This window comes from Scyliorhinus torazame, chromosome 1 (genome assembly GCF_047496885.1).
Source record: "Scyliorhinus torazame isolate Kashiwa2021f chromosome 1, sScyTor2.1, whole genome shotgun sequence".
NCBI classification, from domain to species: Eukaryota; Metazoa; Chordata; class Chondrichthyes; order Carcharhiniformes; family Scyliorhinidae; genus Scyliorhinus; species Scyliorhinus torazame.
The window spans coordinates 102592571-102615733 of record NC_092707.1 but is presented as its reverse complement, the minus strand read 5'-3'; the positions used below and the strand labels follow the sequence as shown (position 1 = coordinate 102615733).

The 23163-nt window shown below is 60.0% G+C and overlaps 1 protein-coding gene across 2 annotated transcripts in view; it reads right to left on the bottom strand.

The window, feature by feature from the left end:
• LOC140410629 (macrophage migration inhibitory factor-like) overlaps positions 1-10840 on the bottom strand; it is a 33216-nt gene extending 22376 nt beyond the window's left edge. The window contains exon 1 of one of the 2 annotated variants that reach the window (XM_072498988.1): positions 10657-10840. In XM_072498988.1, the coding sequence (XP_072355089.1) occupies positions 10657-10764 (108 nt within the window). In that variant the 5' untranslated portion in view covers positions 10765-10840. Of the gene's footprint in view, positions 1-7166; positions 7305-10656 lie in introns of those variants that run through there. The other variant, XM_072498980.1, reaches the window with a different exon arrangement.
• Between the last annotated feature and the right edge of the window lie 12323 nt (positions 10841-23163).

Below are 23163 nucleotides of genomic sequence, written 5' to 3'. Positions count from 1 at the left end.
CTTCCCGGGACCCGGACTCCCCTCTCTTCCCGGGACCCGGACTCCACTCTCTCCCCGGGACCCGGTCTCCTCTCTCCCCGGGACCCGGTCCTCTCTCCCCGGGACACGGACTCCACTCTCTCCCCCGGGACCCGGACTCCACTCTCTCCCCGGGACCCCGGACTCCACTCTCTCCCGGGACCCGGACTCCACTCTCTCCCCGGGACCCCGGACTCCACTCTCTCCCCGGGACCCGGACTCCACTCTCTCCCCGGGACCCGGACTCCACTCTCTCCCGGGACCCGGACTCCACTCTCTCCCCCCGGGACCCAGTCTCCACTCTCCCCGGGACCCTGTCTCCCCCCGGGACCCAGTCCCCTCTCTCCCCGGGACCCTACTCTCCCTGGGACCCCGGACTCCACTCTCCCCGGGACCCGGACTCCACTCTCCCCGGGAACCGGTCCCCTCTCTCCCTGGTCCCCTCTCTCCCCGGGGGACCCTCTCTCCCCGGGACCCGGACTCCTCTCTCCCCGGGACCCGGACCTCCTCTCTCCCCGGGACCAGACTCCACTCTCCCCGGCACCCGGTCCCCTCTCTCACCCGGGGCCCTCTCTCCCCGGGACCCGGACTCCTCTCTCCCCGGGACCAGACTCCACTCTCCCCGGCACCCGGTCCCCTCTCTCTCCGGGGCCCTCTCTCCCCGGGACACGGACTCCTCTCTCCCCGGGACCCGGTCTCCTCTCTCCCCGGGACATTCTCTCCCCGGGACATTCTCTCCCCGGGTCCCAGTCTCCACTCTCCCCGGGACCCTCTCTCCCCGGGACCCGGTCTCCTCTCTCCCCGGGACCCAGTCCCCTCTCTCCCCGGGACCCAGTCCCCTCTCTCCCCGAGACCCGGACTCCTCTCTCCCCGGGACCCGGTCTCCTCTCTCCCCGGGACCCGGTCTCCTCTCTCCCCGGGACCCGGTCTCTCTCCCCGGGACATTCTCTCCCCGGGACCCGGACTCCACTCTCCCCGGGACCCGGTCCCCTCTCTCCCCGGGACCCGGTCCCCTCTCTCCCCGGGACCCGGTCCCCTCTCTCCCCGGGACCCGGTCTCCTCTCTCCCCGGGACCCGGTCTCTCTCCCCGGGACCCGGTCTCCTCTCTCCCCGGGACCCGGTCTCCTCTCTCCCCGGGACCCGGTCTCCTCTCTCCCCGGGACCCGGTCTCCTCTCTCCCCGGGGCCCGGACTCCACTCTCCCCGGGACCCCGGTCTCCTCTCTCCCCGGGACCCGGTCTCTCTCCCCGGGACCCGGTCTCCTCTCTCCCCGGGACCCGGTCTCCTCTCTCCCCGGGACCCGGTCTCCTCTCTCCCCGGGACCCGGTCTCCTCTCTCCCCGGGACCCGGTCTCCTCTCTCCCCGGGACCCGGACTCCACTCTCCCCGGGACCCGGTCTCCTCTCTCCCCGGGACCCTCTCTCCCCGGGACCCGGACTCCTCTCTCCCCGGGACCCGGTCTCCTCTCTCCCCGGGACCCGGTCTCCTCTCTCCCCGGGACCCGGTCTCTCTCCCCGGGACATTCTCTCCCCGGGACCCGGTCTCTCTCCCCGGGACCCGGTCTCCTCTCTCCCCGGGACCCGGTCTCCTCTCTCCCCGGGACCCGGTCTCCTCTCTCCCCGGGACATGGACTCCACTCTCTCCCCGGGACCCGTACTCCTCTCTCCCCGGTCCCCTCTCTCCCCGGTCTGCACTCTCCCCGGGACCCGGTCTCCTCTCTCCCCGGGACCCGGTCTCCTCTCTCCCCGGGACCCGGTCCCCTCTCTCCCCGGGACCCGGTCCCCTCTCTCCCCGGGACCCGGTCCCCTCTCTCCCCGGGACCCGGTCCCCTCTCTCCCCGGGACCCGGTCCCCTCTCTCCCCGGGACCCGGTCCCCTCTCTCCCCGGGACCCGGTCCCCTCTCTCCCCGGGACCCGGTCCCCTCTCTCCCCGGGACCCGGTCCCCTCTCTCCCCGGGACCAGGTCCCCTCTCTCCCCGGGACCAGGTCCCCTCTCTCCCCGGGACACGGACTCCACTCTCTCCCCGAGACCCTCTCTCCCCGGGACCCAGTCCCCTCTCTCCCCGGGGCCCCTACTCTCCCTGGGACCCGGACTCCACTCTCCCCGGGACCCTCTCTCCCCGGGACCCTCTCTCCCCGGGACCCTCTCTCCCCGGGACCCTCTCTCCCCGGGACCCTCTCTCCCGGGGACCCTCTCTCCCCGGGACCCTCTCTCCCGGGGACCCTCTCTCCCCGGGACCCTCTCTCCCCGGGACCCTCTCTCCCCGGGACCCTCTCTCCCCGGGACCCTCTCTCCCCGGGACCCTCTCTCCCCGGGACCCTCTCTCCCCGGGACCCTCTCTCCCCGGGACCCTCTCTCCCCGGGACCCTCTCTCCCCGGGACCCTCTCTCCCCGGGACCCGGTCCCCTCTCTCCCCGGGACCCGGTCCCCTCTCTCCCCGGGACCCGGTCCCCTCTCTCCCCGGGACCCGGTCCCCTCTCTCCCCGGGACCCGGTCCCCTCTCTCCCCGGGACCCGGTCCCCTCTCTCCCCGGGACCCGGTCCCCTCTCTCCCCGGGACCCGGTCCCCTCTCTCCCCGGGACCCGGTCCCCTCTCTCCCCGGGACCCGGTCCCCTCTCTCCCCGGGACCCGGTCCCCTCTCTCCCCGGGACCCGGTCCCCTCTCTCCCCGGGACCCGGTCCCCTCTCTCCCCGGGACCCGGTCCCCTCTCTCCCCGGGACCCGGACTCCCCTCTCTTCCCGGGACCCGGACTCCCCTCTCTTCCCGGGACCCGGACTCCACTCTCTCCCCGGGACCCGGTCTCCTCTCTCCCCGGGACCCGGTCTCTCTCCCCGGGACACGGACTCCACTCTCTCCCCGGGACCCGGACTCCACTCTCTCCCCGGGACCCGGACTCCACTCTCTCCCCGGGACCCGGACTCCACTCTCTCCCCGGGACCCGGACTCCACTCTCTCCCCGGGACCCGGACTCCACTCTCTCCCCGGGACCCGGACTCCACTCTCTCCCCGGGACCCGGACTCCACTCTCTCCCCGGGACCCGGACTCCACTCTCTCCCCGGGACCCAGTCTCCACTCTCCCCGGGACCCTGTCTCCCCGGGACCCAGTCCCCTCTCTCCCCGGGACCCTACTCTCCCTGGGACCCGGACTCCACTCTCCCCGGGACCCGGACTCCACTCTCTCCCCGGGACCCGGTCCCCTCTCTCCCTGGTCCCCTCTCTCCCCGGGACCCGGACTCCTCTCTCCCCGGGACCCGGACTCCTCTCTCCCCGGGACCCGGACTCCTCTCTCCCCGGGACCCGGACTCCTCTCTCCCCGGGACCCGGACTCCTCTCTCCCCGGGACCCGGACTCCACTCTCCCCGGGACCCGGTCCCCTCTCTCCCTGGTCCCCTCTCTCCCCGGGACCCGGACTCCTCTCTCCCCGGGACCAGACTCCACTCTCCCCGGCACCCGGTCCCCTCTCTCTCCGGGGCCCTCTCTCCCCGGGACCCGGTCTCCTCTCTCCCCGGGACCCGGTCTCCTCTCTCCCCGGGACCCGGTCGCCTCTCTCCCCGGGACCAGGTCTCCTCTCTCCCCGGGACCCGGTCTCCTCTCTCCCCGGGACCCGGTCTCCTCTCTCCCCGGGACCCGGTCTCCTCTCTCCCCGGGACCCGGTCTCCTCTCTCCCCGGGACCCGGTCTCCTCTCTCCCCGGGACCCGGTCCCCTCTCTCCCCGGGACCCGGTCCCCTCTCTCCCCGGGACCAGGTCCCCTCTCTCCCCGGGACCCGGTCTCCTCTCTCCCCGGGACCCGGTCCTCTCTCTCCCAAGGACCCTCACTCCCCGCGACCCTCTCTGCCCGGGACACGGCTCTCTCTCTCCCTGGAACCCGGGTCCCTCTCTCCCCGGGACCCGGTCCCCTCTCTCCCCGGGACCCGGTCCCCTCTCTCCCCGGGACCCGGTCCCCTCTCTCCCCGGGACCCGGTCCCCTCTCTCCCCGGGACCCGGTCCCCTCTCTCCCCGGGACCCGGTCCCCTCTCTCCCCGGGACCCGGTCCCCTCTCTCCCCGGGACCCGGTCCCCTCTCTCCCCGGGACCCGGTCCCCTCTCTCCCCGGGACCCGGTCCCCTCTCTCCCCGGGACCCGGTCCCCTCTCTCCCCGGGACCCGGTCCCCTCTCTCCTCGGTCTCCTCTCTCCCCGGGACACGGACTCCACTCTCTCCCCGGGACCCGGACTCCACTCTCTCCCCGGGACCCGGACTCCACTCTCTCCCCGGGACCCGGGACACTCTCTCCCCGGGACCCGGGACACTCTCTCCCCGGGACACTCTCTCCCCGGGACACTCTCTCCCCGGGACACTCTCTCCCCGGGACACTCTCTCCCCGGGACACTCTCTCCCCGGGACACTCTCTCCCCGGGACACTCTCTCCCCGGGACACTCTCTCCCCGGGACCCGGACTCCTCTCTCCCCGGGACCCGGACTCCTCTCTCCCCGGGACCCGGACTCCTCTCTCCCCGGGACCCGGACTCCTCTCTCCCCGGGACCCGGACTCCTCTCTCCCCGGGACCCGGACTCCACTCTCCCCGGGACCCGGTCCCCTCTCTCCCTGGTCCCCTCTCTCCCCGGGACCCGGACTCCTCTCTCCCCGGGACCAGACTCCACTCTCCCCGGCACCCGGTCCCCTCTCTCTCCGGGGCCCTCTCTCCCCGGGACCCGGTCTCCTCTCTCCCCGGGACCCGGTCTCCTCTCTCCCCGGGACCCGGTCGCCTCTCTCCCCGGGACCAGGTCTCCTCTCTCCCCGGGACCCGGTCTCCTCTCTCCCCGGGACCCGGTCTCCTCTCTCCCCGGGACCCGGTCTCCTCTCTCCCCGGGACCCGGTCTCCTCTCTCCCCGGGACCCGGTCTCCTCTCTCCCCGGGACCCGGTCCCCTCTCTCCCCGGGACCCGGTCCCCTCTCTCCCCGGGACCAGGTCCCCTCTCTCCCCGGGACCCGGTCTCCTCTCTCCCCGGGACCCGGTCCTCTCTCTCCCAAGGACCCTCACTCCCCGCGACCCTCTCTGCCCGGGACACGGCTCTCTCTCTCCCTGGAACCCGGGTCCCTCTCTCCCCGGGACCCGGTCCCCTCTCTCCCCGGGACCCGGTCCCCTCTCTCCCCGGGACCCGGTCCCCTCTCTCCCCGGGACCCGGTCCCCTCTCTCCCCGGGACCCGGTCCCCTCTCTCCCCGGGACCCGGTCCCCTCTCTCCCCGGGACCCGGTCCCCTCTCTCCCCGGGACCCGGTCCCCTCTCTCCTCGGTCTCCTCTCTCCCCGGGACACGGACTCCACTCTCTCCCCGGGACCCGGACTCCACTCTCTCCCCGGGACCCGGACTCCACTCTCTCCCCGGGACCCGGGACACTCTCTCCCCGGGACCCGGGACACTCTCTCCCCGGGACACTCTCTCCCCGGGACCCTCTCTCCCCGGGACACTCTCTCCCCGGGACACTCTCTCCCCGGGACACTCTCTCCCCGGGACACTCTCTCCCCGGGACACTCTCTCCCCGGGACACTCTCTCCCCGGGACACTCTCTCCCCGGGACACTCTCTCCCCGGGACACTCTCTCCCCGGGACACTCTCTCCCCGGGACACTCTCTCCCCAGGACACGGACTCCACTCTCTCCCCGGGACACGGACTCCACTCTCTCCCCGAGACCCTCTCTCCCCGGGACCCAGTCCCCTCTCTCTCCGGGCCCCTACTCTCCCTGGGACCCGGACTCCACTCTCCCCGGGACCCGGACTCCACTCTCCCCGGGACCCGGTCCCCTCTCTCCCCGGGACCCGGGACCCGCTCTCCCCGGGACCCGCTCTCCCCGGGACCCTCTCTCCCCGGGACCCTCTCTCCCCGGGACCCTCTCTCCCCGGGACCCTCTCTCCCCGGGACCCTCTCTCCCCGGGACCCTCTCTCCCCGGGACCCTCTCTCCCCGGGACACTCTCTCCCCGGGACACTCTCTCCCCGGGACACTCTCTCCCCGGGACACTCTCTCCCCGGGACACTCTCTCCCCGGGACACTCTCTCCCCGGGACACTCTCTCCCCGGGACACTCTCTCCCCGGGACACTCTCTCCCCGGGACACTCTCTCCCCGGGACACTCTCTCCCCGGGACACTCTCTCCCCGGGACACTCTCTCCCCGGGACACTCTCTCCCCGGGTCACTCTCTCCCCGGGTCACTCTCTCCCCGGGTCACTCTCTCCCCGGGACCCGTAGTACTCTCTCCCCGGGACCCGTAGTACTCTCTCCCCGGGACCCTCTCTCCCCGGGACCCTCTCTCCCCGGGACCCTCTCTCCCCGGGACCCTCTCTCCCCGGGACCCTCTCTCCCCGGGACCCTCTCTCCCCGGGACCCTCTCTCCCCGGGACCCTCTCTCCCCGGGACCCTCTCTCCCCGGGTCCCTCTCTCCCCGGGACCCTCTCACCCCGGGACCCTCTCACCCCGGGACCCTCTCACCCCGGGACCCTCTCTCCCCGGGACCCGTACTCCTCTCTCCCCGGGACTACTTTCCCCGGGACCCGGTCCCCTCTCTCCCAGGGACCCGGTCCCCTCTCTCCCCGGGACACGGACTCCACTCTCTCCCCGGGACCCATACTCCTCTCTCCCCGGGACCCTCTTTCCCCGGTCTGCACTCTCCCCGGGACCCGGTCTCCTCTCTCCCCGGGACCCGGTCCCCTCTCTCCCCGGGACCCGGTCCCCTCTCTCCCCGGGACCCGGTCCCCTCTCTCCCCGGGACCCGGTCCCCTCTCTCCCCGGGACCCGGTCCCCTCTCTCCCCGGGACCCGGTCCCCTCTCTCCCCGGGACCCGGTCCCCTCTCTCCCCGGGACCCGGTCCCCTCTCTCCCCGGGACCCGGTCTCTCTCCCCGGGACCCGGTCTCCTCTCTCCCCGGGACCCGGTCTCCTCTCTCCCCGGGACCCGGTCTCCTCTCTCCCCGGGACCCGGTCTCCTCTCTCCCCGGGACCCGGTCTCCTCTCTCCCCGGGACCCGGTCTCCTCTCTCCCCGGGACCCGGTCTCTCTCCCCGGTCCCCTCTCTCCCCGGGACCCGGTCTCTCTCCCCGGTCCCCTCTCTCCCCGGGACCCGGGTTCCTGGGTCTGCAGGAGGCCCCGCTCTCCCTCTCCCTGTCCCCCGCCCGCCTACCTTCTTGGGTTTGCCCAGTTCCTGGGCCAACACCATCGTTAACTCCTCGGCCAGCCCGTCCGGGACGGTGGAGCGGCTCAGGTTTGTGTTCAGCACGAACGTCGGCATTTCTCCTCTCTCCCCGGGACCCGGTCTCCACTCTCCCCGGGACCCGGTCTCCTCTCTCCCCGGGACCCGGTCGCCTCTCTCCCCGGGACCCGGTCTCCTCTCTCCCCGGGACCCGGTCTCCTCTCTCCCCGGGACCCGGTCTCCTCTCTCCCCGGGACCCGGTCTCCTCTCTCCCCGGGACCCGGTCTCCTCTCTCCCCGGGACCCGGACTCCACTCTCCCCGGGACCCGGTCTCCTCTCTCCCCGGGACCCGGACTCCTCTCTCCCCGGGACCCGGTCTCCTCTCTCCCCGGGACCCGGTCTCCTCTCTCCCCGGGACCCGGTCTCTCTCCCCGGGACATTCTCTCCCCGGGACCCGGTCTTTCTCCCCGGGACCCGGTCTCCTCTCTCCCCGGGACCCGGTCTCCTCTCTCCCCGGGACCCGGTCTCCTCTCTCCCCGGGACCCGGTCTCCTCTCTCCCCGGGACCCGGTCTCTCTCCCCGGTCCCCTCTCTCCCCGGGACCCGGTCCCCTCTCTCCCCGGGACACGGACTCCACTCTCTCCCCGGGACCCGTACTCCTCTCTCCCCGGGACCCTCTTTCCCCGGTCTGCACTCTCCCCGGGACCCGGTCTCCTCTCTCCCCGGGACCCGGTCCCCTCTCTCCCCGGGACCCGGTCCCCTCTCTCCCCGGGACCCGGTCCCCTCTCTCCCCGGGACCCGGTCCCCTCTCTCCCCGGGACCCGGTCCCCTCTCTCCCCGGGACCCGGTCCCCTCTCTCCCCGGGACCCGGTCCCCTCTCTCCCCGGGACCCGGTCCCCTCTCTCCCCGGGACCCGGTCCCCTCTCTCCCCGGGACCCGGTCCCCTCTCTCCCCGGGACCCGGTCCCCTCTCTCCCCGGGACCCGGTCCCCTCTCTCCCCGGGACCCGGTCCCCTCTCTCCCCGGGACACGGTCCCCTCTCTCCCCGGGACCAGGTCCCCTCTCTCCCCGGGACACGGACTCCACTCTCTCCCCGAGACCCTCTCTCCCCGGGACCCAGTCCCCTCTCTCCCCGGGCCCCTACTCTCCCTGGGACCCGGAATCCACTCTCCCCGGGACCCTCTCTCCCCGGGACCCTCTCTCCCCGGGACCCTCTCTCCCCGGGACCCTCTCTCCCCGGGACCCTCTCTCCCCGGGACCCTCTCTCCCCGGGACCCGGTCCCCTCTCTCCCCGGGACCCGGTCCCCTCTCTCCCCGGGACCCGGACTCCCCTCTCTTCCCGGGACCCGGACTCCCCTCTCTTCCCGGGACCCGGACTCCCCTCTCTCCCCGGGACCCGGTCCACTCTCTCCCCGGGACCCGGACTCCACTCTCTCCCCGGGACCCGGACTCCACTCTCTCCCCGGGACCCGGACTCCACTCTCTCCCCGGGACCCGGACTCCACTCTCTCCCCGGGACCCGGACTCCACTCTCTCCCCGGGACCCGGACTCCACTCTCTCCCCGGGACCCGGACTCCACTCTCTCCCCGGGACCCGGACTCCACTCTCTCCCCGGGACCCGGACTCCACTCTCTCCCCGGGACCCGGACTCCACTCTCTCCCCGGGACCCGGACTCCACTCTCTCCCCGGGACCCGGACTCCACTCTCTCCCCGGGACCCGGACTCCACTCTCTCCCCGGGACCCTACTCTCCACTCTCTCCCCGGGACCCTACTCTCCACTCTCCCCGGGACCCTACTCTCCCCAGGACCCGGACTCCACTCTCTCCCCGGGACCCGGTCCCCTCTCTCCCCGGGACCCGGACTCCTCTCTCCCCGGGACCCGGACTCCACTCTCCCCGGGACCCGGACTCCTCTCTCCCCGGGACCCTCTCTCCCCGGGACCCGGACTCCTCTCTCCCCGGGACCCTCTCTCCCCGGGACCCGGTCCCCTCTCTCCCCGGGACCCGGACTCCTCTCTCCCCGGGACCCGGACTCCTCTCTCCCCGGGACCCGGACTCCTCTCTCCCCGGGACCCGGACTCCTCTCTCCCCGGGACCCGGACTCCTCTCTCCCCGGGACCCGGACTCCTCTCTCCCCGGGACCCGGACTCCTCTCTCCCCGGGACCCGGTCTCCTCTCTCCCCGGGACCCGGACTCCACTCTCCCCGGGACCCGGACTCCTCTCTCCCCGGGACCCTCTCTCCCCGGGACCCGGTCCCCTCTCTCCCCGGGACCCGGACTCCTCTCTCCCCGGGACCCGGACTCCTCTCTCCCCGGGACCCGGACTCCTCTCTCCCCGGGACCCGGACTCCTCTCTCCCCGGGACCCGGACTCCTCTCTCCCCGGGACCCGGTCTCCTCTCTCCCCGGGACCCGGACTCCACTCTCCCCGGGACCCGGTCTCCTCTCTCCCCGGGACCCGGACTCCTCTCTCCCCGGGACCCGGACTCCTCTCTCCCCGGGACCCTCTCTCCCCGGGACCCGGTCTCCTCTCTCCCCGGGACCCGGACTCCACTCTCCCCGGGACCCGGACTCCTCTCTCCCCGGGACCCGGACTCCTCTCTCCCCGGGACCCGGACTCCTCTCTCCCCGGGACCCGGACTCCTCTCTCCCCGGGACCCGGACTCCTCTCTCCCCGGGACCCGGACTCCACTCTCCCCGGGACCCGGACTCCTCTCTCCCCGGGACCCTCTCTCCCCGGGACCCGGACTCCACTCTCCCCGGGACCCGGACTCCTCTCTCCCCGGGACCCGGACTCCTCTCTCCCCGGGACCCGGACTCCTCTCTCCCCGGGACCCGGACTCCTCTCTCCCCGGGACCCGGACTCCTCTCTCCCCGGGACCCGGACTCCACTCTCCCCGGGACCCGGACTCCTCTCTCCCCGGGACCCGGACTCCTCTCTCCCCGGGACCCGGACTCCTCTCTCCCCGGGACCCGGACTCCTCTCTCCCCGGGACCCGGACTCCTCTCTCCCCGGGACCCGGACTCCACTCTCCCCGGGACCCGGACTCCTCTCTCCCCGGGACCCTCTCTCCCCGGGACCCGGACTCCACTCTCCCCGGGACCCGGACTCCTCTCTCCCCGGGACCCGGACTCCTCTCTCCCCGGGACCCGGACTCCTCTCTCCCCGGGACCCGGACTCCTCTCTCCCCGGGACCCGGACTCCTCTCTCCCCGGGACCCGGACTCCACTCTCCCCGGGACCCTCTCTCCCCGGGACCCGGTCTCCTCTCTCCCCGGGACCCGGTCTCCTCTCTCCCCGGGACCCGGACTCCTCTCTCCCCGGGACCCGGACTCCACTCTCCCCGGGACCCTCTCTCCCCGGGACCCGGTCTCCTCTCTCCCCGGGACCCGGACTCCACTCTCCCCGGGACCCTCTCTCCCCGGGACCCGGTCTCCTGGGTCTGCAGGAGGCCCCGCTCTCCCTCTCCCCCGCCCGCCTACCTTCTTGGGTTTGCCCAGTTCCTGGGCCAACACCATCGTCAACTCCTCGGCCAGCCCGTCCGGGACGGTGGAGCGGCTCAGGTTTGTGTTCAGCACGAACGTCGGCATTTCTCCTCCGATCAGCGACTGTGCCAGACTGCAATTCACCGCCCTCTGACCTCCCACCGCCAGGGGCCGCTGTCACCGCCCCCCGCGCCCTGACCCTCACTCCACCCGACACTAGGGGCCGCTGTCACCGCTCCCCGCGCCCTGACCCTCACTCCACCCGACACTAGGGGCCGCTGTCACCGCTCCCCGCGCCCTGACCCTCACTCCACCCGACACTAGGGGTCACTGTAACATCTCCCCGCGCCCTGACCCTCACTACACCGGACACTAGAGGCCGCTGTAACCTCTCCCCGCGCCCTGATCCTCACTCCACCGGACACTAGGGGTCACTGTAACCTCTCCCCGCGCCCTGATCCTCACTCCACCGGACACTAGAGGTCACTGTAACTTCTCCCCGCGCCCTGATCCTCACTCCACCGGACACTAGAGGCCGCTGTAACCGCTCCCCGCGCCCTGATCCTCACTCCACCGGACACTAGAGGCCGCTGTAACCGCTCCCCGCGCCCTGACCCTCACTCCACCGGACACTAGAGGCCGCTGTAACCGCTCCCCGCGCCCTGATCCTCACTCCACCGAACACTAGGGGTCACTGTAACCGTTCCCCGCGCCCTGACCCTCACTCCACCGAACACTAGAGGTCACTGTAACCGCTCCCCGCGCCCTGACCCTCACTCCACCGAACACTAGGGGTCACTGTAACCGCTCCCCGTGCACTGACCCTCACTCCTGCGGCCACTAAGAGTCTATGTAACCTCTCCTGATCCTCACTCTACTGGCCACTAGAGGTCACTGTAACCGCTCCCCGCGCCCTGATTCTCACCCCTGCGGCCACTGGTGGTCACTGTAATCGCTCCCCGCGCCCTGACCCTCACTCCACCGAACACTAGGGGTCACTGTAACCGCTCCCCGCGCCCTGATCCTCACTCCACCGAACACTAGGGGTCACTGTGACCGTTCCCGCGCCCTGACCCTCACTCCACCGGCCACTTGGAGTCTCTGTAACCTCTCCCGGGCCCTGATCCTCACTCCACTGGCCACTAGAGGCCGCTGTAACCGCTCCCCCTGCCCTGACCTTCACTCCTATGGGCACTAGAGGTCACTGTAATCGCTCCCCCGACCCTGACCTTCACTCCTGCAGCCACTAGAGGGGTCACTGTAACCGCTCCCCGTGCACTGACCCTCACTCCTGCGGCCACTAGAGGTCACTGTAACCGCTCCCCCTGCCCTGACTCTCACCCCTGTGGTCACTAGGGGTCGCTGTAACCACTCTCCACACCCAGACCCCTCCACTCCCAGACCCCTCCACTCCTCCTGCCACAAGTGGGCACTGTAACAGGAGGTATCATCAGGGGTACGGGTAAGTTTGTGTGGTAATCAGGAGTTCGATTTTATAGTTGGTCAGCAAGTTTGGAAATCGTCTTCCCAGTCTCGGCTTCAAATACTAACTCCGATACCACAGCAAACAAGCTGACCAAGTCGTTTTCATTACCAACCTCTCCACATCTGGAATCCATCTCTTAGAGTTTTAGAGAAAGAGGCCCTTTGGCCGACCGTGTCTGTGCCAGCCGTCACATACCTATCTGCATCTACTCTGATCCCATTTTCCAGCACTTGGTCAATAGCCTTACAGGCTATGGCATTTCAAGTGTTCATCTAAATGTCTCTGAAATGTTGAAGTCCAACAGGTTTGTTTCGAATCACTAGCTTTCGGAGCACTGCTCCTTCCTCAGGTGAAAGAAAAGGTAGATTCTAGAAACATATTTTTTAATATATATATATAGACAAAGTCAAAAATGCAAGTCAATACTTTGAATGCGAGTTTTTGCAGGTAATTAAGTCTTTACAGGTCCAGACGGAGCGACTGGAGAGAGGGATAATCACAGGATAAAGAGGTGTGAATTGTCTCAAGTCAGGGCTGTTGGTAGGATTTCGCAAGCCCAGGCCAGATGGTGGGGGGTGAATGTAATGCGACATGAATCCAAGGTCCCGGTTGAGGCTGTACTCATGTGTGCGGAACTTGGCTATAAGTTTTTGCTCGGCAACTCTGCGTTGTCACGTGTCCTGAAGGCCGCCTTGTAGAATGCTTACCCGAAGATCAGCATTCAACCCCAGCCTATTCAGCCTCTCTTCATAGCTGAAACGCTCCAGCCCAGGCAATATTCTGGTGAATCTCCTATGCACCCTTTCTAGTGCAATTACATTGTTCCTATAGCGTGACGACCAGAACTGCACACAGTACCCTAGCTATGGCCTCACGAACGTTTTACACTGCTTCATGAAAAAATTAAAATGAAATGAAAATCGCTTATTGTCACATGTAGGCTTCAAATGAAGTTACTGTGAAAAGCCCCTAGTCGCCACATTCCGGCGCCTGTTCGGGGAGGCTGGTATGGGAATTGAACCCACGCTGCTGGCCTGCCTTGGTCTGCTTTCAAAGCCGGTTATTTAGCCCTGGGCTAAATTTAGCCCTGGGCTAAATAACCTCTCTGCTCTTCTGTGCCTCGGTAATAAAGGTATTCCATATCCTGTCCTGCTGTCTTCAGGGATCTATGAACATGCACCCCAAGATCCCACTTGTCCTCAATGCTTCCTCACGTTCTACCGTTCATTGTGCATTTCCTTGCCTTGGTGGTCCTCCCAACATCTGTTCTTATTTGCTCCGTCCAAAATATCCAAACACTGGATCACTCCTTACCAACTAAACACTGCAGATAGTGGGCTTGGTGGCTCGAGGTTTAAAGATGTTGATTGATGATTTTTTTTCATCTTTCCTTTGTTAGTTAGTTGACTAGTTAGCAGGTGCAAAGGGAGCAAACCAGCGGAGGCCTTAGTGGAGTATAGAAAGTGCAGGGGGTAACTTGAGACAATTAGAAGAGCAAAGAGGGAGTATGAACAAGCAATGGTGGGCGAGATGAGGGAGAATACCAAGATATTCTGTAAGTATCTTAAGTGGAAGAGGATAACCTGGGAAAAAATACGGCCCAAGGGAGAAAATCTGAGCATAGAGCTGGAGGACATTGTAGGATGTTAAATGAGTTCTTCACATCTGTTTTCATTGAGGAGGAGGATGTAGGTATAGAATTCGGAGAGAGGGACTGTGAGATTCTGAAACAGTTTGAAATAATGAGTGAGGAGGGGCAGTATGGTGGCGCTGTGGTTAGCACTGCTGCCTCACGACTTTGAGGTCCCAGGTTCGATCCCGGATTTGGGTCACTGTCCATGTGGAGTTTGCACATTCTCCTCGTGTTTGCGTGGGTTTTGCCCCCACAACCCAAAGATGTGCAGGGTAGGTGGATTGGCCACACTAAATTGCCCCTTAATTGAAAAAAATGAATTGGATACTCTAAAATGAAAAAAAAAATTAAAATTAGTGAGTGAGGAGGTATTAGAGGTTTTGGCGGGCTTAAAAGTAGACAAATCCCCATGAGTTATATCCCAGGCTGCTGTGGGAGGAAATTACAGAGGCTCTGTCATTTTAAGTCCTCTCTGGCTACAGGGGAGGTGCCAGAGGATTGGAGGACAGCTAATGTGGTTCCAATTTTCAAGGATGGTAGTCGAGATAAACCAGGGAATTACAGACCAGTGACTCTCCCATCATTGTTAGATAAACTATTGGAGACATTTCTTAAAGAGAGAATCAATCTCCACTTGGAGAGGCAAGGTTTGAACAGGGATAGTCAGCATGGCTTTGTCAGAGGGGGGTCATGCCCAACAAATTTGATTGAATTTTTCGAGGAGGTTATCAGGTTTGTAGATGAGGGTAGTGTAGTTGTTGTAGTTTTTTTTAATAGATTTTAGCAAAGCCTTTGACAAGATTGATGAAGATGGTAAAAGCACATGGGACCTAGGGCAACTTGGCAAGTTGGATCCAAAATTGGCCTAGTGGTAGGAGACAGCTGGTGGTGGTAGAAGGCTGTTTGTGTGACAAGGCCGGTGCCCAGTGGCGATCACAGGGATCGGTGCCAGGTCCCTTATTGTTTGTGATATATATAAACAATATAGATGAGAATATGGGGGGACGGGAGTGATAAGTACGTTTGCGGTTGACTGAAAGATTGGTAGGGCGGTTAATGGTGAGGAAGAAAGTCTTAGGTTGCAGGAAGATATAGACAGGCTGTTCAGATGGGCAGATCAGTGACAGATGGAATTTAACTCTGAAAAGTGCGAGGTGATGCATTTTGGAAGGAGTAACAAGACAAGGGGGTACTCAATGAATGGCAGGGCACTAGGAAGCTCAGAGGATGAGGACTGTCAGAGGATACAGCAGGATTCAGATCATTTGGAGACTTGGGAGACATGGCAGGTGGAGTTTAAACTGGACAAATATGAGGTAATGCATTTTGGAAGGTCTAACACACGTAGGGAATATACAATAAATGGTAGAACATAGAACATAGAACATAGAAAATACAGCACAGAACAGGCCCTTCGGCCCACGATGTTGTGCCGAACCTTTGTCCTAGATTAATCATAGATTATCATTGAATCTACAGTGCAGAAGGAGGCCATTCGGCCCCCTGAGTCTGCACCAGCTCTTGGAAAGAGCACCCTACCCAAACTCAACACCTCCACCCAACACCAAGGGCAATTTGGACATTAAGGGCAATTTATCATTGGCCAATTCACCTAACCCGCACATCTTTGGACTGTGGGAGGAAACCGGAGCACCCGGAGGAAACCCACGCAGACACGGGGAGGACGTGCAGACTCCGCACAGACAATGACCCAAGCCGGAATCGAACCTGGGACCATGGATCTGTGAAGCAATTGTGCTATCCACAATGCTACCGTGCTGCCCTTAAGAACAAATAAATCTACACTATATCATTTTCCCGTAATCCATGTACCTATCCAACAGCTGCTTGAAGGTCACTAATGTTTCCGACTCAACTACTTCCACAGGCAGTGCATTCCATGCCCCCACTACTCTCTGGGTAAAGAACCTACCTCTGATATCCCTCCTATATCTTCCACCTTTCACCTTAAATTTATGTCCCCTTGTAATGGTGTGTTCCACCTGGGGAAAAAGTCTCTGACTGTCTACTCTATCTATTCCCCTGATCATCTTATAAACCTCTATCAAGTCGCCCCTCATCCTTCTCCGCTCTAATGAGAAAAGGCCTAGCACCCTCAACCTTTCCTCGTAAGACCTACTCTCCATTCCAGGCAACATCCTGGTAAATCTTCTTTGCACCTTTTCCAGAGCTTCCACATCCTTCCTAAAATGAGGCGACCAGAACTGTACACAGTACTCCAAATGTGGCCTTACCAAAGTTTTGTACAGCTGCATCATCACCTCACGGCTCTTAAATTCAATCCCTCTATTAATGAACGCGAGCACACCATAGGCCTTCTTCACAGCTCTATCCACTTGAGTGGCAACTTTCAAAGATGTATGAACATAGACCCCAAGGTCTCTCTGCTCCTCCACAATGCCAAGAACTCTACCGTTAACCCTGTATTCCGCATTCATATTTGTCCTTCCAAAATGGACAACCTCACACTTTTCAGGGTTAAACTCCATCTGCCACTTCTCAGCCCAGCTCTGCATCCTATCTATGTCTCTTTGCAGCCGACAACAGCCCTCCTTACTATCCACAACTCCACCAATCTTCGTATCATCTGCAAATTTACTGACCCACCCTTCAACTCCCTCATCCAAGTCATTAATGAAAATCACAAACAGCAGAGGACCCAGAACTGATCCCTGCGGTACACCACTGGTAACTGGGATCCAGGCTGAATATTTGCCATCCACCACCACTCTCTGACTTCTATCGGTTAGCCAGTTCGTTATCCAACTGGCCAAATTTCCCACTATCCCATGCCTCCTTACTTTGTGCAGAAGCCTACCATGGGGAACTTTATCAAATGCCTTACTAAAATCCATGTACACTACATCCACTGCTTTACCTTCATCCACATGCTTGGTCACCTCCTCAAAGAATTCAATAAGATTTGTAAGGCAAGACCTACCCCTCACAAATCCGTGCTGACTATCCCTAATCAAGCAGTGTCTTTCCAGATGCTCAGAAATCCTATCCTTCAGTACCCTTTCCATTACTTTGCCTACCACCGAAGTAAGACTAACTGGCCTGTAATTCCCAGGGTTATCCCTAGTTCCTTTTTTGAACAGGGGCACGACATTCGCCACTCTCCAATCCCCTGGTACCACCCCTGTTGACAGTGAGGACGAAAAGATAATTGCCAACGGCTCTGCAATTTCATCTCTTGCTTCCCATAGAATCCTTGGATATATCCCGTCAGGCCCGGGGGACTTGTCTATCCTCAAGTTTTTCAAAATGCCCAACACATCTTCCTTCCTAACAAGTATTTCCTCGAGCTTACCAATCTGTTTCACACTGTCCTCTCCAACAATATTGCCCCTCTCATTTGTAAATACAGAAGAAAAGTACTCATTCAAGACCTCGCCTATCTCTTCAGACTCAATACACAATCTCCCGCTACTGTCCTTGATCGGACCTACCCTCGCTCTAGTCATTCTCATATTTCTCACATATGTGTAAAAGGCCTTGGGGTTTTCCTTGATCCTACCCGCCAAAGATTGTTCATGCCCTCTCTTAGCTCTCCTAATCCCTTTCTTCAGTTCCCTCCTGGCTATCTTGTATCCCTCCAATGCCCTGTCTGAACCTTGTTTCCTCAGCCTTACATAAGTCACCTTTTTCCTCTTAACAAGACATTCAACCTCTCTTGTCAACCATGGTTCCCTCACTCGACCATCTCTTCCCTGCCTGACAGGGACATACATATCAAGGACACGTAGCACCTGTTCCTTGAACAAGTTCCACATTTCACTTGTGTCCTTCCCTGCCAGCCTATGTTCCCAACTTATGCACTTCAATTCTTGTCTGACAACATCGTATTTACCCTTCCCCCAATTGTAAACCTTGCCCTGTTGCACGTACCTATCCCTCTCCATTACTAAAGTGAAAGTCACAGAATTGTGGTCACTATCTCCAAAATGCTCCCCCACTAACAAATCTATTACTTGCCCTGGTTCATTACCCAGTACTAAATCCAATATTGCCCCTCCTCTGGTTGGACAATCTACATACTGTGTTAGAAAAGCTTCCTGGACACACTGCACAAACACCACCCCATCCAAACTATTTGATCTAAAGAGTTTCCATTCAATATTTGGGAAGTTAAAGTCGCCCATGACTACTACCCTATGACTTCTGCACCTTTCCAAAATCTGTTTCCCAATCTGTTCCTCCACATCTCTGCTACTATTGGGGGGCCTATAGAAAACTCCTAACAAGGTGACTGCTCCTTTCCTATTTCTGACTTCAACCCATACTACCTCAATAGGGTGATACTCCTCGAACTGCCTTTCTGCAGCTGTTATACTATCTCTAATTAATAATGCCCCCACCTCTTTTACCACCCTCCCTAATCTTATTGAAACATCTATAACCAGGGAGCTCCAACAACCATTTCTGCCCCTCTTCTATCCAAGTTTCCGTGATGGCCACCACATCGTAGTCCCAAGTACCGATCCATGCCTTAAGTTCACCCACCTTATTCCTGATGCTTCTTGCGTTGAAGTATACACACTTCAACCCATCTCCGTGCCTGCAAATACTCTCCTTTGTCAGTGTTCCCTTCCCCACTGCCTCATTACATGCTTTGGCGTCCTGAATATCGGCTACCTTAGTTGCTGGACTACAAATCCGGTTCCCATTCCCCTGCCAAATTAGTTTAAACCCTCCCGAAGAGTACTAGCAAACCTCCCTCCCAGGATATTGGTGCCCCTCTGGTTCAGATGCAACCCGTCCTGCTTGTACAGGTCCCACCTTCCCCAGAATGCGCTCCAATTATCCAAATACCTGAAGCCCTCCCTCCTACACCATTCCTGCAGCCACGTGTTCAACTGCACTCTCTCCCTATTCCTAGCCTCGCTATCACGTGGCACCGGCAACAAACCAGAGATGACAACTCTGTCTGTCCTGGCTTTCAACTTCCAGCCTAACTCCCTAAATTTGTTTACTACCTCCACACCCCTTTTCCTACCTATGTCGTTGGTACCAATGTGCACCACAACTTCTGGCTGCTCCCCCTCCCCCTTAAGGATCCTGAAGACACGATCCGAGACATCCCTGGCCCTGGCACCCGGGAGGCAACATACCTTCCGGGAGTCTCGCTCGCGACCACAGAATCTCCTATCTATTCCCCTAACCATTGAATCTCCTACAACTATTGCTTTTCTATTCTCCCCCCTTCCCTTCTGAGCCCCAGAGCCAGACTCAGTGCCAGAGACCTGGCCGCTAGGGCCTTCCCCCGGTAGGTCATCCCCCCCAACAGCATCCAAAACGGTATACTTGTTTTGAAGGGGAACGGCCACGAGGGATCCCTGCACTGTCTGCCTGTTTGTTTTTTTCCCCCTGACTGTAACCCAGCTATTCTTGTCCTGTACCTTGGGTGTGGTTACCTCCCTGTAACTCTTCTCAATCACCCCCTCTGCCTCCCGGATGATCCGAAGTTCATCCAGCTTCAGCTCCAGTTCCCTAACACGGTCTTTGAGGAGCTGAAGTTGGGTGCACTTCCCACAGGTATAGTCAGTGGGGACACCGGTGGTATCCCTCACCACCCACATCCTACAGGAGGAGCATGTAACTGGCCTAGCCTCCATCCCCTCTTACCTTACAGAATATAGCTGCTGTGTGGACTAACTGGATCTCCGCCCTCCGACTCTGCTCCCAGTCAGCTACACTTCCTGTAAACTCCTGGCTCTCTTCGCACTCTTTGCGGAAATGTCGGAAAAAAATGAAAGGAGCACCTTACTCCCTCCTCACCTAACTCCCTCGGTCACCAAACTCTCACTATCGCACTCAAAAAGCACCAAATTCAGCACTCCCTCGGTCACCAAACTCTCACTATCGCACTCAAAAAGCACCAAATTCAGCACTCCCTCGGTCACCAAACTCTCACTATTGCACTCAAAAAGCACCAAATTCAGCACTCAGTGCAAACAAAGTCTGCACTGTAGGGGATCACTTTTATACTGTGAATCTAGCCTCTAAAAACTGGCCTAATCCAATTAACTAATTAACAAGCTCCAGCTGCAAGTGCCTAGAAGTAGAAGCCTGTTTAAAGCTGATTGAAAATTCACCTTCTTCTAAACCAAACAGCAACTTTTAAGTTAATTAACTAAATAAAAGAAAGACTAAACTTTAGATTAAAATGAAGCCTTATACTCCCTCGGTCACCAAACTCTCACTATAGCACTCAAAAAGCACCAAATTCAGCACTCAGTGCAAACCCTCAAGCGTATTGACAGTCAGAGAGATCTAGGTGTACAGGTGCACAGGTCACTGAAAGAGGCAACAAGAGGAGAAGGTAGTCAAGAAGGCATATGGCATGCTTGCCTTCATTGGCCGGGGCATTGAGTATAAAAATTGGCAAGTCATGTTGCAGAACCTTAGTTAGGCCACACTTGGCGTATACTGTTCAATTCTGGTCGGCACACTACCAGAAGGAAGTGGAGGCTTTAGAGAGGGTGCAGAAGAGATTTACCAGGATGTTGCCTGGTATTGTTGCTAATTGTGTTCTCTCTTAATTTGGCTCTGTTTAATTACGTTTGCTCAAGAGTCGCCAGGTATATTTCGATACCGCCACAAGGTTCAAAACCGAATACTGATCAAAGACTCGATACAGTTAGTAAGTTCAAACTCAATACTCATTTATTTACACACACAGTCAAATATACTCGTGTAAAACTCTACAAACTAAACTATCACTACTGCTAAAGCCTACACTTAGCTTCGGGTGCCCACTCAGGCAGAGGAACAATGGCCGTTGCTCGGTTCTGAGGCTGCTGGGTTGAGCCGTTTACAGGATAGCAACTAAGAGCATCTATCTCGTAGTGTGCGTTGATTTGGAACTTACTTGGTCTGGAGCAGCTTTGGCAGGTCTCTCCTTGCTGAGAGCCAAGGCCAAGAGAGTGATTCTCTCTTGGGGAGTCCTTTTTATACTCGAAAGGGCTCCACGCGCTTTTGGGCAGGCCTTGAACTTGGCCCCAATTAATTGGGCCGTTTCCCAATCTTTCTTATCGATTTTCCTCCAATAGTGGGGTACGTTCCCTGACTGCTGGGCGTGTCCTAGGTGGCCGTTGGTCTGCTTTGTTTTAGTCTCTTCTGGCGCCGGGGTGTCTGTCTTAACATTGTTTACCTAAATGTTACCCTTTTGTCCCCGGAGATGGCTCATTAGTATGTAGATGGTTCTGCAGTCTTGGTCTTGTCTGGGAGCTGTAGCTCCAATCAACAGACAAACCTTGCACCTGCTTGCTTTCTCGGTATTGTCCAATTTTCCCTGCATTCTTTGCAAAGTGTCCATTTTGTAATCGGGACGTGGCCATCCCAGATGGCTACACTCCCTCCTTGTGATCCTCAATGCAAAGCGTGAAGGATCACATTGCTGCGTCGTCTTCGTTCTCTGACCAAACGGGGCACCCATAAATCAGGCTCTACTCTGCCCTATCCTATGAAACACAATTTTACCTAAATCATTTTAAATACATACATTATTATAAAACTCTACAGGGCGCTGTGACATTCAGGCATGCATTACAGAAAAATAAAAAACTGGAACCTCTAACTATCATCAATAAACTATCCTCACTCAAACAATCCCAAAATTAATCTATAACATCTTAAACTGTACAAAATAGAAGCATACAAATTTCTCTGGCAGAGGTTTACATTTCTTTATTTAACAGAACACATAAAGAGAAGCGGATGCACTTTAATTCATGTCAAGGGGTCCGGGGTTTGGTGGATTCCAAAAATGGGGGACCTAAACTTGTATACCGAGGCGCTAGAGCAGTAGGCTCTCTTTCGCCATTTCCTGACTCTAAGTGTCTGCACAACACTGCAAAGTATTGCTAGTACTAAGAGGGCTTCTACTACATACGATAGTGAGTACCAGGTGAGTACACCAGGTTAGGGTATTGTTAGCTGTTGCGGGGCTAGCTATCTCGGGGTTCTGTGTATTGCGGGGGGGAGAATCATTCATGACTTGCGTGGTAGGGGTCGGGGGGTAGCGTCCGCGCGCAACTGAAGGGATCCCGCTAAGATCCAGGTGACCATGAAGGTTGTCTTCATCTTTCCGTCTTTCTGTCTTCTTCTTTTTCTTCCTCTGGGGTTCCTGAGGTTCCGGAGTTCTATGGGCACAAGCATAATATCTGTTATTATCTTGCTTAAGATCTCGTATGCCTGTCTGTCTGTCCTTTGTTGCCAATTTCCCTTTATAATTGGTCACCATTTGTGACTCCCTCATTCTTTTAAAAAAACCAAATATTTGGGACAAGACATCCGAGAAAAATACTGACATAGTGCGAGCTGTCTCGCAGCCTGTGCGATTTACCATCCTATTGTTATCCTAGGAGTTTGGCAAGAAGCAAAATGTGCTCTCCCTTTGTATCTGTCTGTAGTAACAAGTCGTCTACATACTGGACCAGACAATGGGGGCGGGAATATTTTGCTAATCCATTTGCCGGCTGTTGGTGTGAAATGGAGGGGGGGTGTGGAAGCCTTGTGGAAGGCACGTCCATGGATATTGTTGTCCCTGGAATGTAAAGGCAAATTTGTACTGGCACGCTTTAGCCGATGGAATGGACCAAAAGCCGTTGCTAATGTCCAAAATCGAAAAAAAATGTGACTGGAGTCCCTGTTTGAGCATGGTCTCGGGACTCGTGGCTACGGTGGGGGCTGCTGCTGGGGTTACTTTGTTCAGTTCCCGGTAATCAATGGTCAGGCGCCATGATCCATCCGGTTTCCTGACGGGCCAAATTGGTGTGTTGGTTGTGGAGGCTACTGATCTGAGTACGCCTTGATCCAGCAAACTCTCTATTATTTTGGAGATTTCTCCCTCTGCTTCCTGGGGAAATCCGTACTGCTTCTGGGGTCTGGGGTCGGGACCTGTAATGTTCACAAAGCCAGTCAAATTGCCACAGTCGTGCTTGTGCTGTGCAAATGCCGCTTTGTGTTCCTGCAGGACTGCCCTAACCTGTTTGTCTGCACTAATGGCTCGAGGATCGAACCAGAAGTCTCCTACTGAGCTAATCCTGTTTACATATTCCCCTACTGTGAGCGTGGCGGGGGCTCATGCTGCCTTTGCCATTTTCCATACACACTGTTAACTGGGCCAAAAGAAAGGTTGAGGGAGCTCATAAAATCGATCCCTAGGATATGTTCTGCTGTCTGGGGCAGATCAACCAAAACTACGGGGTGCTTGGTTGTGATGTTCCCTATTTGTATCTCTACAGGGGCTGTGATGTGTCCCTGTTGCAAATGACCTGTAAAACCGCTGAGTGTGATGGTGTCTGTTGTGGGCCACGTGTCTCGCTGAAACATCGTGGAGGAATTGAGTGTGGTACGG